The sequence below is a fragment of the Hibiscus syriacus genome, unplaced genomic scaffold, assembly GCF_006381635.1.
Source record: "Hibiscus syriacus cultivar Baekdansim isolate YM2019G1 unplaced genomic scaffold, ASM638163v2 tig00116959_pilon, whole genome shotgun sequence".
In the NCBI taxonomy this organism is placed as follows: Eukaryota; Viridiplantae; Streptophyta; class Magnoliopsida; order Malvales; family Malvaceae; genus Hibiscus; species Hibiscus syriacus.
Genome location: NW_024063485.1, coordinates 2,508,391 through 2,526,748, shown reverse-complemented (window position 1 = coordinate 2,526,748; position 18,358 = coordinate 2,508,391). Strand labels below are relative to the sequence as shown.

The following is an 18,358-nucleotide window of genomic DNA, read 5'->3' as shown; positions in this document are numbered from 1 at the left end:
TTGAATTCGTCAACAATGGCATCCATCTCAGCTAAGGTTTCACCATCTTCTTCTCATAGTCTTCGAAAGGACTCTCCGGGTCAGTAACCTTTTTCTTGTCTTTCCCCTGTAACTTTCGTCATCCCGTTTTGGAAAAGTTTACTTTTGACGTGCTTGGTGTGAACCCGGTCCCTTCCGAGTCTTTTATGACCATACCCCTTTGTCCATTAATGCATATTATTTACGTTTAACGAACACATTTTTGGTGGATCAACACCTCTTTTGAATGATGTAAATGATGAAAATAAAATAAAAGAGAACAAAAATGAAAAAAAGTTAGTGAGGTAAAGATAATAATCAAAACAATCATGAAAATAAAAGTCCTACCCCACATGATATCTACCCAAGCATGCTTTTATTATTCCTACCCGAACATGATCTCTATCTCGTATGTTGATTTTGAACAAGTCCTAACCCCAAAAATTTATAGTTCACATGCTTTGAACAGAAAATAAAGTAGGAAACAATCTCAAAAATAGCCTAGGGTTTGAAATGAGGCTTTGGGGTGGGCTCTAATTCCCTGTAGTCTCCTGGTTTAGGTTCTAAAAAAGGTACTCGAGTTCTCCTTGCTGGTTCCCCCTTGGGCTTGCTAGACCCTTAGTCCTATGCCCATTACAAGCTCATATGGACTAAGTTAAACTCGAGAGGAAACATTCCCTTATGCCTATGCGGTGAATAAATTCACACGAAGACCTAAGGTATATGAATCCCGAAGGTTACTTGCTAGGCCTGTGCGGAGAATAAATTCTCACGAATGCGTCGCTTTTACCCCCACTTAAAAAGGGTTTGGAGCTCGGTATAGAGCCAGAAATGAATACTTTTTCAAAAATCTGAAATCATTGAAAAAAAGTCAGTATAACTATTTATTTGAAAAATAATCAAAGATAACTAATTGGAATCGAATAAATAAATTAAATTTTAAATTTACTATTTTCGCATAAAAAACTGAAAATTAATTCTGGCTTGACTCACTTACCTGTCCCCAGCAGAATTGCCAAGTTGTCGCGGTCGTCTTTCGGTTGGGCCCCAGAATTGGGCTTCGACTTGAATTGATTGGGTTAGAGTCGCCACCAATCATTTTAAAGCGATATTAGGTAGATCGAACACCATCTTACCTGATCTGCATTGTACCCGAAACGTGTCGAGCTCGGGAGTCAGTTACGGTCAAGGAAGAATTAGCACCCTTGAACCGCCCTTTCGGTACCAATTAATTCATCGGTTGTCTTTAATTGCGAAAATTTGAAATTTAAATTAAAATTTAAAAACCCGATTCGAATTACTTACCTTTGATTGGTTGAATAGAGACCTTTGAAAAGATAAAAATGTTAGATTTTTCACGAAATGCCGAATCAGATAAAAAAATGCTAAATATAAAAATAATAAATAAAACAATAAGAGAAAAATAAAAAAATAATATAAATAATATAAGGGAAAAATGAAATAAAAATAAGAATAAGAATAATGTACATACATATACACACGTAATGAAATGTAGGGAAAACACATAAAAATTAGAAAAAATGAAAAATAAAATAAAAATAATAACAATAGTAATAGTAATAATAAAAAAATAATAATAAAAAATGTATATAACATAAAAATAGTATTAAATAAATAATAAAAAAATAAAATAAAATAAAGCATAAAAAAGGACTGAATTAAAATAATATCAAAACGGAGGATGAAATTCAAAAGAATTTTGGATTAAATTGAGGTGAATGGATTAAAATGAAATGTTTAAAGAAACGGGGGGACAAAAACGCAATTCCCCCTTTTACCACTAAAACACGCGGATCCATTCAGTCAAGTCGGATCGAATGCGGGTCAGCCTATGGGTACACGTGTTGAATATAAAACCCAAAACAAACCCAAATTCCATTTCACTTCTACATCTCCTCTCAAACTAGACAACTCTCTCTTCTCTCAACGCTCTCAAAACCCCTCTCCCCGGTCGAAGCTGGCCACAGCCCGATGGCCTTTCTGTCGTGCCGGCCACCGACAATGGTGGCCGGAAAAAACTAAATACCTTCCAAAATGAGCCCCTCGGTCCCGTAAACCCAAAACCAAGCCCCAAATCTCCAAAATAAGCCCCGATAATCGTAGATCTAAAGAAAACCCCTCAGTTCTCACCTTTTTCGACGAGCACCTTTATCTTCCGATAGTTCTTCGTGGTATTTCTCGACTGTTGTGGGCGTTGTTTCTCTTGTGTTTGTGTTTGGTCTTTGTGTCTTGTGGTTCTTGGCTTTCGTGGTTTCGATGTTTTGATGTTGGTTTCGATCTTGGTTGTATTTAGTTGTGGCTCGTTCGGTATTTCTCTATTGCGCGTTTGATGGTTGTTCTCTATGGCACCGTTGATGTATTCTCGGTGTACTCATCGTGGCTTGATGATGATGGTTTTGTGGTTCGAATCCCTTATGGGTTCTCGGTTTTCTGTGGGTTCTCGATGATGATAGTGTTATCTTTGGTTTACTCTTTGTTCCTGTCCCCTTGGTCATTGTGGTGGTGGGGTATTTATACCCCCACCGATGGCCTGTTAGTTCTGGCTATCACGGTATACTCGTCGTTGACTGGGGATTTTGGGATGGGTCAGTCCCGATTTCCCCGGCCGAAAATCTAGTTCTGTTTGTGACTGTTGGCGTTCATGCTTCTGGAACTTTCTGTTTCCCTCCTATGCGGCGCTGTGACATGAAGATGAAACCCTAGTATTCGGGTTTTGTTTCTGGGCTGGGTCAGGCCCAATGTTGGACCTGAAACTTGACTTTGAACCTTTTAGAACCTTGCAAAAAACATAAAAAAATGAATAAATAAATAAATCAAAATAAATAATAATAAAGATAATAATAATAATAATAATAATATACTATATATATATATAAACATATTTTCAAAAACATATAATATATAAATTTCCAAAATGTTTTTTAAAAACTATATATTATACGTATTTTCAAAAACATTTTAAAAAACTATATAATATATATATTTTTAAAAATGTTTTAAAAAATTATATATTATATATTTTCAAAATAATTTTTAAAAAACTATATAATATATAAATATTTTCTAAACTATATATTTTATAGTTCTCAAAAGTGTTTTAAAAAACTATATATTATATACATTTTCAAAAACCGTTTGTAAACTAATATATATATATATATATATATATATATATAAGTATAAAATAAAAAAAAAATTATGGACAAAAATGAGTATCTACAAAAGCAATAAATTTAGAGAATTTTAATGTCTGTATTTTATAAAGAGCATTAAATTTTTATTTTTTTAAATCTCTCCTTTATTTGTTCCTTTCCTGTAATGCTTTTAGTTTTGGGTTCAACGAGACCCACAACTCTGGAAATCGCATAATTATGTTACCTACAGTGAGTAGGGTTGAACCCTGGAAATCGAGTTTTACTTTAATGTTCGTATGGAAATCGAGTTTTACTCTGGAAATCGAGTTTTTGTTTTTTAATAAATCAACTTTGAACTTATTCGGTAATCAACAATGAACGTTTTATATATATATATATATATATATATATATATATATATATATATATATATATGCAGTGTTCAATTTAATCCTATTCGAAATATGAGATTGAAATTTATTAAACATATATATATTTACGAATGAATAATGATCCGTTCATATTTTTATTTCTTAATTTTTTTGTGATATTTTAATTTAAGATTCAATATTTCTTTTATTAAAATTTCAAGTACAAACAACTTAATATGTTGTTTATTATTTACGTTATAGTATTGTTTATTATTATAAATTAAATTTATATGTTGAATAAAAAATACGTGATGTAAATGAATTATTTATATTTTACAAAATTTAAAAGATAAATTGAATTGAATTATGTTATTAAAATGAAATAAAAACTCAAGTTTATTGATTATTTTGAAAAACAAAATAATGGGTGGTGACAATAGAACTATAAAAGTAATCGAGTGACTAAATATGTAATTTACACATGACATTTTTAACGAAATTAATGATTTGAGGTAAACGAAATAGCAACGTATAATTCTTTTGTATTGATTGGTTGATTGTATTTTGTAGCAGAACACTGCTCTTTGGATAATAAAATTTGATTTATTCAAAAAAAAATAACAAATTCAACTTAAAAAATAAAATTTTTAAAAATAAAACAACTTAATAATTCGATAAGTTAACTACTTTTGTAGATAACTTAAGCTAAAATAATTGGGAAACACATTTTGATTTCGAAAAAGCAATGAAAATAAAAGTAGTTTTAGACTAAAAATGTACAACTCTCATAGAATTGCGGCTCAAACTCAGTTGTGAGAAACTGACGAAAAAAAGATAGTAAAAGCACAACTGACAACCGTTCAGATTCTGATGAGGCATACAGGAGATCTTCCTGTATCTAGAGCTCGGATAAATCCAGCTCTTATCTTTTACTAAACTTTGCAGGGGCATCTTTTCAATCACACCTCTTATCTTCCCCCCTTCGTTTCATGAATTCCAACATTCTACATTGCCCGATGATCACATCTTTGTTTCTTCAAATTTCTAAAATCATCACTCAGGTTTCTGTTTCTATAATTCTCTATTTATCACATCTGTTCCCCATTTTATTCATCTTTCTCTCCCAAGCTGAATTGGGAAGGAAGAGAGAAAGAATAAGGGAAATGAAAGAGCAGCTAAGGGCCGATCGAGCTGCAATGGAAGCCAAGGAAAAAGAGCGTTTGATGCTTATGAGTGATAGGGATCAGATGCTTGCTGTGGGAAACACCGTCGACAAATTGGTGGCTGAATTTCTTGAAGCAGATGATAACAAGGATTTTGATGCTCAGAAAGCAATGGCGGAGGAGATTGTAGCTTTGATGAGTTCTGACGGTGACGGTGGAAGCAACACGGCGGCGAGTGTTGTGGGAAAGAACGGTGACAGCGAGTGATATTAGCTACTAGAAACGGCGGCGATTCCATAAATAAGGGTGATGGTGGTGGCTTCCTTTACCCATTAGTTTCACAAGAGATGATCTATGTGGTTTAAATTTGGTTTTCGACTACTGTTTTTTACTTTCCTCTTGTGTTAGAGGGTTGAAAGCATGTTTGTTTTATTTGTTTATCAAATTCAGAAGTTGCCGCTGAAAACTATTAAGAAGATAGAAAATAAGATACAACTTTATTGTTATTACTTATCTTCTTTACAACTAATTCCAATTTTTTATATACAAAGAGATGGTTGTAACTGGAAAAGCTGAAGCTTCCAGATTATAATCGACATGCTCCCGGCTGTGGAAAGTTCTACAGTACGATACCTTAAAAATAAGGCGTTATTGGTTTTGTTATTATTTAAATAATAAAATCAATAAAAAAAAGACTGATTCTAATTACCGATATAGTTAAAAGCGATAAAAAAATCGATAAAAATAATGTTTTCGGTTATATTTTTCTACTACGTTTACCTATATCAATAGTTAATAATAATAATACGGTAAAAATAATAATATTTTCAATTATTTTTTATCAATTTTCTTATTTAAAATAATAACAAAACTTAAGTTATCAAACTAAATCACATTTAATGTCTAATAATACTAAATATATATATCATATTATATATAAGCAATCCATTTGCATACAATACATTAACATTAAGTTATCAAAACTATTGTAATCATACGTCGATACAAAATATCACGACATAATAAAGTTTGCCACATAAGATACCCATTCTTTGCGAATATCACCAATGTCATCATCCGTGTATTCTTCCTTCCTATCGCCAACCTAAGTAAAAAATATGAAATAAGTATATAATTTATACTTATTTAAAGTGAAGTATATAACTATCAAAGAGTACTAAAATGATCAATTTTAAATATGCATTCTTTGAAGCATATGTAAAAATAAATTTTACACATTTAATTAGTAAAACTTCCTACTTGCATTAATTTGTTTAGAATAGCATCCTACTTCAAGTCCATATGATAGTTGTATGACTAATGTGTATGTATGATATGACAGAGGTGTATAAGAAAAGTTTGCTTACATTCTTATTGACCAACACTTCAAGTCCGTTCTCGACTATCTCTTTCATGAACTTACAAACATAATATCCACACTCGGTACCTTCCGATTGACGGGGACACTACAAGCAGTTTACAATAAACGATTAGTCAAAATGAAAGCTGCAATTTAAACAAGGAATGATCGAAGTCCTCACCAAAACATTGATCCAATTGAGGCTAACCCTTTTGTTAGATCCACTTTGTGCAGTGTACAATATCATTGCCCTATAAAAATTGATGAAATATATCAAAAAATATACTATAATGTTTCGATAATTTATGTTACTTACGCATCAATAATCTTCTTCAACTACTGATGGACATTGATGGGCCCCAAGGAATCAAGATAATAACAATTTTTTTATGGTTCTAAACGATATGTGAATAGATCAACCTGAGCAAGGTCACCAACAACATAGTCTCGGAACAACACATGACCATTTGGCTGGAAAGACAACAAAAAATTTGATAATGACGAAAGTTACCAAGTTTAGTTTTAAAAGCAAAGTAGATAAGAAATATTTATAAATATTGATATTATGCAAAAATATTATCAATGACCTTGAGAACTTTTTTGATATTCTGTAAGACTAAAGGCATCTTTTATGCGATACTGCAGATAACACAAAAATCTACTTATAATGTCAGCCATCGTTGATAGAAAAAAATACATGAGCACTCATGTCAGATAATGAAATATCCAAATGATTATTTAAATACCATGGTTACAACATCGACAGAGGCATGAAGAATATGTTCGTTACGGTCATCAGTGGTCAGGTCACAGACGAAAGCACTTACACGAGTCTCATCGAAGTATTTATGCGCCAACAATAATATGGGAAAATAATTCATTCAAGCTGCCATACCTATTCATACTGAATTTTCAAATAATAGGAACTCAGCCTCCTATTATAAAAAATGGAGCAATTAGGACAAGAAACTAAACCTTAACCAAATTAACTGTGCGTTGTGAAAAGTCACATGCATAAACAAAAGCCTCTTGGTATGTAGAAATTAGAGGGAATACATCATTTCCAACACCACATCCAACCTGATTACCAAGGTCACATTAGTTTTATAATATATAGAAACCTGTTGAGTTAATCGATCGATGAATCGACCAAGAGGGGGGTGAATTGGCAATAAACATTTTGGTGGAAGCTTTTACAGAAAATTGAAAATATTTGCACAGAAATTTAGAGTAGTTCGACTTTCTCAACCAAAGTCTACGTCTACTACCTTAGCTATCAACACTAAGGATTTCCAACAAATCCACTAATTTGTTCTTTCTTTTGAGGACAAAGAGTATCCTTACATCTCTCTCAAGAATTATACCTCAAATTCTTGAGCACACTCTCTCCCAAAGAGAAATACACAAATTTACAAATTTACAAGAAAAACCTCATAAGGTAGATTGTTTGTACAATTCTAGAACAAAGAAAGAACACTCAAGAATAATACAATTGAGAATAATACAATTGAGTACAAGTAGTGTTCTTGAAAGCAAAATGAATATTGAATGAAAAATAGGCTTGAAATGCTCAAACTTGAGGTTTGATGCTTTCTCTTTGATTCTCTCAATTCTCTTCTTAATTGTTGTTGATCAATGGCTCCTAAGCTTGTTTAAATACTCCTTGGATCTCTTATGAACGTTGGGGATCATTAGTGGAGTCAATAGAATCGTTATTGTGTGAAAACAATTAATAAAACAGTTGAGAGCGTATGGTGCATTAATGCATAGGCAGGGTGCATCGGTACACTATGTGTAAAATTCAAATATTTCGACCGTTGGAAGACTGAGTACACCGGTACACTAGGGGTGCATCGGTGCACTAATTAAATTCGATGTTTCAAACAAGCTGGAGTGCATCGATGCATAGTCTGTGCATCGCTACGCAAAATGCATTCGGTGTTCAAAATATTTAGGAGTGCATCGATTCATGCCTTGTGCATCGGTACACAAAATGAATTTGAAATTCAATTTATTCAAGGGTGCATCGATGCATTTATTGGTGCATCGTTACACTACTTTGAAAAATTGATATTTGGCTCATTTTTTGTTCGAAATACTTTGTGAAAATTGTTTCAAAAATATCTTAAGTATAAAACACAATTTTACACTTTAGTAAGGATTGAAATTTGAAAAACTTGGAATAATATTTTGATATTTGAATAATTGAATCGAGTATACTTTGAAAATGATTTGTAAAATCTTAAAATTCTTTTAAACTTAATTTGTTATATCAAAACATCAAAATGTTTTCAACAAAACCTTACATGAGAATTTAAGAACCTTAGACAAGAAGGGGAACTACTTAACACACACTATAAGGAACAATAAAGTCAAGTTCTACCATATATAGTGACCAACATTCAACAAGGTTTGCCACACCATTCACTTTAACAATAAGGGCATCTCGAATAGGATTACCAGACCATTTATAGGAATAAAATAAGAATTCATAGGGAAAGCAAAAATTTTAGCATTATTCTCATTTACTCGAACTCAATTAAAACAAGTTCATTTCCAAATAACCTAGCATTAACAGAGAACTTATTGCGGATTCAAACTCAGGAAAATAGTATTAGTAGGCAGTCTATTTATTTACCATAAAATAGATATTAAACGAATAATATGTAAGTGAAAATGTTAAGTGATTTACCTCCAAAATAACTTTTCTTCCGCTTCCCTGATATAATAAAAAAATTAGTTAAAAAAGGAAACAAATAACCTTGAAGAATTTTAAAAATCAAAAACAAAGAGAAGAAAATAGTTAGCTTCGACTCACAGAGAAGTATTGATCCCATTCCTTGTCCAGGTAGTGTCGATCTTTAAAAAACTGAAACGATAGGAATTAAACAATTTCAAAATCACTATACCAAAGAACATAATAAAATTCCTGTAGCTATGGTTCTATATAAGTTGCAGCTTTTCGAAGTGATCCCAAAAAGAACCTTGTTGTTTGTCACAACCATTGCTAGTACAAAGACTAAACCGAAATTTAGTAACATTCGATCCTCAACCTTAGGTATTTATTATAGCATTTAACATTATTTAACAGCCAGTCCAAAATCTGGGTTTGGGGAGTAGATGTAGTGCATTTAAGTAATAACACAACATCTCAACAATGACCTTAGTAGATATAAAAAGGGGTGAAAACAACTTAAACAAAACTGCAAGAGGACTAACTTTATCTTGATCCCGCCTGTAGAACTGATCCCAATACTTCTTAACATCTCTTTCATAATTAGCTGCAAAACAAAATATCAAATTTAAAGCACCATGTATCGACTCAATGCATGCCCATAACTGTGAGTAAAAGAGATCTAATTTGAGCACCTATCCAAAAGGGGGAAACTCCAATGGTAGTGGATGGGTATATTTGTATCCTCTGCGCTGGTTGTTGCTGTTTCACACCATTTTGCATTTCGGACTCCATTATTGGACCAGCCTTAATGAAGAAAAAAAAGCAGAGTTTTGAACTTCCTGAAATATGAATTGTAATTCACAAATCTTAGAAGTGGAGAATTAAGATACCAAACATGTGATAGTGGACTCAGGGATTATCTCATAATTTCTAAAACCAAAAGGAAGAAAAATTAAATAAAAATAAACTACATGCGTTTAATTCGCGTGAGACCACTAGAGAGTGAGATGTGAAATCAAGAAAGCGAAGAATTAATTAGGGTTTTTGGCCGCTGAAACTGAATGCTAAAGCAAAATAAAAAAAAATGCATGCGTATGTGAATGGTGAACGAGGAAGGGTTTAATTTGCGTGACATCACTAGAGACCACTTTGAGTTTCAGTTAAAATGAACATTGACAAACACACATTGTTTCTCTTGTTGCAACAGAGAAAGGGTTTTACATACAAATTCATAAGGAATATAACATAAGTAATTTGTAAGACCAGAAACCCAAATTGAATGGTGAAATAGAGAACGAGGAATACCTGTGAAAACCCTTGAATTTTGACTCCCTTCGTCTGCGTTGTAATCAAAGAGAAAATTATGGGGGAAATTAAAAGACGACTTTTAGAAGCGGGAAAGCTTGCGTACATGATGAAAATTATGAGGGGAAATTAAAAGACGACTTTTAGAGATGACACACAATGAAAAGTGTACTCCGTGTGTTTGCTAAATTTTTTGGATTATGACTATTAAATATGACACACATTATTGTAAGTCATAAATCGTTCAGATTTTAAGAAACATGATATTTTTTATGACACATTTTTTGCAAGTCATAAATTAGCGTGTGTCATTGTTCGTGTGTCATTAAAAGTATATTTTCTTGTAGTGGTACTCCCTTTCATCTTCTTTGATACCACCAGACTCCAATAAGTACATCCTTGAATAACATAGAATCTCTCGTTGACTAGCGTTTTTTATATGTATTCGTTTTCACTTTAACCGCCTTCATGAGCGGCTTCGCTGTGCCCTTTGCAATGAAAATCCTAATAGGTAAACCATAAATAGGTTGTTCATTTCCTCTTTCTACAGAAAGGCAAACATAGTTTTCTTTTCACATTCCTATGAGCTACAAAAACATCAAGGACTCCATAGACTTGGAAAGCTTCTCTCATAGAAGCATGGTTTCAAATAGCGGACGCAAATGTAATAGCGACCGTTATTTCACGGTAACGGTGCCGTTTGAAACGATATTGATGGATTTAGCGGTAGATAGCAAATTCACGTAAATATCGGTTCGTCGCGCCTTTCATTTAATGGGTAACAATATATAGCATCGATGGCGGCAGGCTATTACCGTTATCCTACCATTACTCACCGAAGATTAAACGGGAAAGGGACAAGACGACAAAACAAATCTTCAGTTTTGAGTGGAAATCTCGTGCCCGTTGAGCTTCGTCCTCGATGAAAAAGTTGAGCATAAACAAACTTCCATTTGAGAAGGTGAAAAATCAAGCCTTTAGTTTTGTAAAAGACTAAAGGTTGGCTGAGATTTTAAAGCCTCTGAAATGTTTTGAAAGAGCTCTCTTTTCAGCTATACTTCTGTTCTAGCCTTTAGTTTCAAGGTCTTTAATTTTAATGCTTTAATTGTTTTGTTGTCAATAGCTGGACCATATTATTAATGGATTTTGTTTCAATAAAGTTAGCTTATCCTATTTCAGAAAAAAAAAGTTTAAAACTTTTATATTTTATGTTTCGGGCCGTCCCACTCCTACCCCAATTACATTTTTTAATTTTTTAAAAAATATATTTTCAAAGGCATGCTAATTTCAATTACTACCATTCCTCCAACCTTTTAGATTTTTTAATTTAATCTTTATTTTACAGTGTAAATTTTCATTTTTATTTAATTTTAATCCTAATTTTAATAATTTAAATTTTACACTTAAAAATATTCTAAAAATTATTAAAAATGACTTTTTATAATTATAATTATAATTATCATGTTTAGAAAAGTTGTGCGAAATTAAAAAAAAATTCACTATTGTGATATTCGTAGTGACGGCGATGACATCTGTTATATCTGCAACCACAATAAACACAACGAGATTACGAACATTATTTAAATCCCTACAAAGTAGAATGGTGGACTCTTTTGCTAACATTATCGACAAAACAACAAAACTCCTCCTTTGGTTGTCTCTTGAACAATTTATTGATGGGACTCTGTGACCCTTCATCTCCTTCTTCGAGTCTGTTTAAAAACACTATAATTTTCTTAAGGTTGAAAAAAACTATAATTTTCTTTAAGGTTGAGTTTAAGTTATTATTTATTTCCTACCATCCCAATAAATATGTTATAATTTTCTATTCTTAGTTCCAGTAGTTTATTTTTAACTCATCTAATAATATTAAACATGCGTAAAACTAAATAAAACTTTACATTATTAATTGAATCTTATCCATGTATACATATCTACATAATTAGCAAATTCTTATATCATACTAGAAACGGCAAGTGGGCAACCATAACTTATTAATTTGCATAATTAATGTATTTTTAGGGTGTGTTATGAATTTTGTATTTGATTGCTACCAATCCTAGTATATTATGCCGATTGCTGACATGTGAAACACGTGCCATTATATATAATGGTAGACATTGGAATTTATTCATGCAATACACGTGAGAGGGTGGCATTTGGTGAGCGTGTGGCAAGCTTGTGTTGGGCGCATAAAAACTTGTGGAGCAAATTTGATGACTTTGGCCTTTGGGTTCTTTTGAAGATAATAGCTTTTGAAGAAATTAATATATTGACAGGTGAAATGTATGTGATAAAATTAGGGCTGTAAAAATCTGACCCGACCTGTAAAACTGATTGAAATCGACCCGAGTCAAAACTGTTTTTGACCTGCACTGTGGCGATCCGAAACCGACTCGAGTCGGAACTGGTGTTGACCTGAACCCGATTTGGACTTGGAAATTGTGGATCTAAACCCGACCTGCATCTGACCTGAAAACGACCTGAACCCGAATTGAACCAAAAATATGTTACCCGAACCCGAACTGCATCCGACTGATATGAACCCGAACCTGAGATTGACCTGGTAAATAACTGGTATTACCCGACCTGTTTTCAACCTGATCTGTTTTTAACCTGACCTGTTTTTAACCTGACCTGTTTTTAACTTGACCTGTAAATGATCCGACTTGTTAATGATCTGATATGATATTTACATGACTTATATATTACCATGGACAAAATTATAAGATTTTAATAAAATTATGAGTTTTTAAGCTTATGATGTAATTTAAATATTAATATGATTACTTTTTAAATGTTATAATAAATTTTTATTATGATAATTATATTAATAAATATACCTATTATATAAAATTATTTAATAAAATTAATAAAATTATTTAAATGTAAATTAGATAAAACATTATTAATAATGCAAAAGAAAATTAATATAGTTTGATATATATAAATTATATAGTTTAATTTATATAAAGAAAGTTTAATTTATATAAAGAAAAAATAATATTAATAATGAAAGTATTTATTATGTAATATATATTAATGGTTTACATTATTAACATAAATAATTTTGGCAATAAAATGATTATTAATTTGATAATAAATGAATATTAGTATTAAACGTGATTAATTCTCTAAATTATAAATATAAACTACATCGTTTAATTTTTGTACAAAAAATTATCTAACAATTATAACATAAATGAAAAATAATATAAAATATAAATTTAATTGATAATGATAATTTAAATAACATTTAATATAAAATTTGAATAAAATTTGAGTTAATTCAAGTTGAATACAATAAAATGAAGAAAAAATTAAAAAAAAATTAAGCTCTCAAATCTTATAACATTTCCGACTTTACTAAACCCTTACATAATCAAACATTCAACATTGTTTATGAAAATAAAATTAATATCAAGCAAAATCAGAATGTGTTACTTTGGACAGAAGCATACTACAAAAAAACAAAAACATCAATTAAAATTTGTTTCAGATACCGTTAAACACAACCCCAATGCTCGAAGCCCCTCTTTTCACCGAGTGTAACCATGTTTTTTTTCCAATTCAAAGTCTACTTTCCCTCAAGTTTTGAGTGCAACAATTTCAAATTCTGATTCAAGTATTTCAAGGAAAATTATGTCCATATTAGTTTCCTCTTAGAAGAGGAAACAAAAAACAAGTCAAAAAGTGATGTGAGGAAGATGATTGTTAATGTTTCCAATGATTGGGATGAAAAGCAAACAAATAGGGGAACAACCTGTGGGAGAAACTGAACTATACTGATAATCACAATCATCTTGGTTAAGTGAAATTTGTTGAAGAGCAGCATTTCCTCTATCGATAACTAACAAGTAACAAGGAACAAGGAACAGGTCGGTCAAACATATACCACATCAAAATCATTCGAGAACTTTGCATCCTCACTAGGCCCATCCCTATATCCTGCAACATTCGACTTTCCTCCAGCAATAGTTGTGACACCTGCAAATAATTCATAGCGTAAGATATTTGCCATTTGATCAAGCAAATATAACAGTTTTGTTAATTTTTTTACGATAGATGACCAAAATGAAACAAAAACAAGCTTCAAGTGGATCCAACCTGTCACAAAATGCAAATCCTATATTACATGCCCAGTCCCGGTCCCGGCCCTAAACTTCCAGCACGAACAATGTAACATCACAAAATGCAATTGGATTCCTTTACTGTCACCTTTAAAGGTTTTTATGGTAACATTGGGTCGTGATTGAATGAACAACTGATTACACAGCAGTTACATAACGGCCTATTGAAGACCATTTCACTGCTAATTCAAGAAAATATCAATGTGAAATTACAACGTGCAAATAGATTACCAAGAGGAAAACAAAAAGCTGCTCCAAGGACTGAACCTATCACCACGTTCCTTGCACGCCATTGAAGAGACCCAGGCACTACAGATATCAACAAACAAAGAAAAAGGAAGAAGATAAATACAGATGAGAATCATATATTATCCTTGTTCTGTTTCCAAGGCTTCAATTCCAACTGTGAAAGAAGTTAATGATAGAGATAAACTATACTGGAACTCAAAAGAAAATGATTGCATTTAGTAAGGTTTGAATCATTACTAATTAGACCAAAGGTTGCAGCAGTTGCAGAACCAGCACCAACAACATTGAATACATCATGGACACCCCGTTTCTCAGCCAACAAATTTTGTAAACCATAGAATCCAGCAGTGAACATTCCAAGTCGAACTCCACCTACAATTGAGCCACGAGTGACTCGGATAAACCTTTTTTCCATCGTATTCCGCATCAACCGATACTGCTCTCGTTTATCTGGAGTGCTGCCAAGCTTCAACATTACTTCTGCATCTTTGCTCTACCAAAGAATTCCCAAATTTCAATAAAAAAATCATTGTAGAATAAGAATAAAAACATAAGCAGTTTTGAAGAAAGAAAGGACACTCACATGATTGCAACTAAAGGAAACAACTGTCAGGATTGTAAACACACCCATAAGATACAAATTATATCACATTCAAACATTCTTTCAACTTCCTGTGAAACAAATTGAAGATATTTCTATACCAAAAAATGAACAATCACATGATTGCAAAAAAAAAATTGCAGGACTGTAAAGATCTCCATTATATATAAATTATATTATGCATAGGTACACACACATACATGTATACAAATTATATCATACATAGGTACACAAACATACATGTATACAAATTATATCAAATTCATACATTCTTGCAACTCCCTGTGCATCAAATTGAAAGCCTTTTTTAATGCAAACAAAAAGCTTACAACTGAAGCAGCAGCTTCCTTACTACCTCCATATAACATGCCTGCAAACACAGATGTTAGCATATATCATTCGGAGCCATAATATTAACTAACTTCTCCAAAACAAGAAACAATCGATTATCAAACCAATTCATGCCAATAAGTCAAATAACCAAAGGGGCTTTCATTGTTTTTAAAATTGAAAGGTATCTGTTCATTGAATTGTATTGAAATTAACTTGATTGGATCAAAGTCTTAGTTATAAATAAAGAGTATATCATATATACAATCTGAAAAAAGAATACAAATTGGAAAAAAATGAATAGAAAGAAAATGAATTGGCAGTAGGATTTGGTTTGAATATAGGGGCTGCCAGTACAGAACGACGACACTACCGACAACGAAAACACACCAACAGCATCCCCTAGGGCCGGTAACAACACGACCAAGTCCTTAATCGCTTCCAAAACTTTCTTTAGAAGCGAGCCTTGAACAAGCCTGAGCTCGAGCATTTTGGAGGGTTTTTGAAGAGAGAATGGCTAGCTAGGGTTTTGAGTGATAAAGCGATGGAGTGGTGGGTATTGCGGGGTTTATAGAAATGGGAAATTAATAAGTTCGAATCGTGAGGTTGGACTGGCGGGATTTTATGTTGTTGGTTCCCGCCAATGTACTTTCGTTTCTTTTTTGCTCTTATTCAATTTAGTCCGACATTAATGATTCAATTTAATCGTTATATTTAAATTATTTCAATTTCATCTCTATATAATTTTTATTAATTAACTATTTATAATTAATATTATAATAATTAATATTATAATTAAAATTAATATAATTAATATTAAAATATAATATAGTTTATAATTTATAATTAATATTAATATAAAATATAGTCTATAACATTAATATTAATATTAATATAAATTATATGTTATAAATTATATAGTATAGTTTATTAACATTAATATAAACTATATAGTACATTAATATAAACTATAGTTTATAAATTATATACCATTGGTTATAAAGTATAAACTATATAGTACACTAATATAAACTATTGAATATAAACTATAGGTTACATATATAATTTATATAACATATAAATAGATTGTATATATACATATACTATAGGTTTTATATATATACATAGTTTATATACACTATACATAGTTTATACATACATGATACATGTACTATAAGTTACATTTATAGTTTACATGTATACATATATCATAGGTTACATTATATATATTAACTATTGTTTAGGGTTTAGGGCTTATGATGTATGGATTAGGGTTTAAGATTTAAAGTCTAAAGTTTAGAGTTTAGGGTTTTAGTTTAAGGTTTAGGGTTTTGGTTTAGGGTTTTATATAATACATACTTTATTAATTTATATAGTTTATGCATATTGTTTCTATAAACTATATAAATAATTTACTTTATATGATTTATATATATACTACATAGTTTATACATATGTGTACTATAAGTTACATATATAGTTTACATGTATACATATACTATAAGTTACATATATTAACTATTGTTTATAGACTATAGGTTAACGTTACATATATAATTTATATAATCTATTGTTTATATAAATTATATATGAATTAGGGTTTATGTTTTAGGGTATAGGGTTTAGGATTTTTATAAACTATATAATTTATTACTTTATATATTTTATGCATAGTATTTCTTTAATATATATATATATATATATATTATATGTATTACTTATATTAGTTATACATACATATATATACTATATAAATATAAATTATAACATATAAACTATATATTTTATATAGTTTATACATATATAGTTTATATACATAGTTTATTTATATAGTTCAAATAAACATAATTTATATATATAGCTTATAATAATTATATAGTTTATAATATAAATATAGTTTATATACATAGTTTATATATATAGTGCACATAAATATAATTTATATATATAGTTTATAATATAAATATAGTTTATATATAATTTTATATTATATATATATTATATTTTTTCAATTTTTTGAATGAATGCAAGTTAGTATATTTTTCATTATTTCTTCACATTTTGCATTTATTTCGATTTAATCCTTTTATGTTTTTTAATTTATTTCAATTTTAAGTCTTTAACTTTTATATGTATTCAATTTAGTCCTTAAATTTATATTTGCATATTCCATTGTTAGTTGTTATTTATTTATATTTTTGTAAATGACCCATAATTTTTTAAATGTGTTTAATTTACTCATTTTTTATATTAATTTAAACCTCACATTTTAAATTTATTTCGATTTAGTCCCTTACCTATGTGTGTTGTTTAATTTATATTTTAAGATTTTATTTGTAATTTTACATTTCTTCAATTTTGTCATTAAATTTATATTTGTTTACAAAATTGATCCATGAATATTTATTTTTCTCTTAATTTACTCGAAATCATATACAATTACAACTTCCAATTCAACAATCACGAAAGATGACAAAATAATTAATCCAAAAAATGAAAACGACCCGACCTGAACTCAATCCGTATCCGATAAACATCCGACCTGAATTTTATCTATCAATGATGTGACCCGATCTGAACGAGATCCGACTGAACTCAACCCAAACCTGAATTAACCTGACCTTTATCTGCTTCGGACCTGAATTGTTTTTACCTGAACTGGCATCGATCCGAACTGAAAATGACCCGACCTGAACCCGATCTAGATTTGATGTCAAATCAACCTGAAAAATAACCCGAACTGATTTGACCTGACCTGAACCCGATCTGGATCTGGTGTCAAATCAACCTGAATTGACCTGTACCCGATTTTACCCGACCTGCCAAGATCCGACTGAAACCTGCCCGATTACCTGATTTTACAACCCTAGATAAAATAACTAGAAATCAGTACAGATTCAAGAGGACAACACTTGGACGGCATGTAGCGGGCGTGTGCTAAGCTTGTGCCCGGAACATAATGACATGTGAAGCAAATTTGATAACTTAAGAATTCTCGT

The 18,358-nt window shown here is 30.9% G+C and overlaps 1 protein-coding gene and 1 pseudogene across 1 annotated transcript; both read right to left on the bottom strand.

Annotated features, from left to right (window-relative positions):
- Positions 1 to 6,454: 6,454 nt before the first annotated feature.
- LOC120189825 lies at positions 6,455 to 9,535 on the bottom strand (annotated as a pseudogene).
- A 4,354-nt stretch (positions 9,536 to 13,889) lies between these two features.
- Positions 13,890 to 15,446, bottom strand: LOC120189824. The gene is made up of 5 exons (XM_039192998.1): positions 15,359 to 15,446; positions 14,666 to 14,921; positions 14,411 to 14,488; positions 14,137 to 14,156; positions 13,890 to 14,036 (listed from the first exon to the last, which is right to left on the bottom strand). The coding sequence occupies exons 1-5, from the start codon at positions 15,419 to 15,421 to the stop codon at positions 13,890 to 13,892; spliced, it is 564 nt and encodes a 187-aa protein (XP_039048929.1). The 5' UTR covers positions 15,422 to 15,446.
- Between the last annotated feature and the right edge of the window lie 2,912 nt (positions 15,447 to 18,358).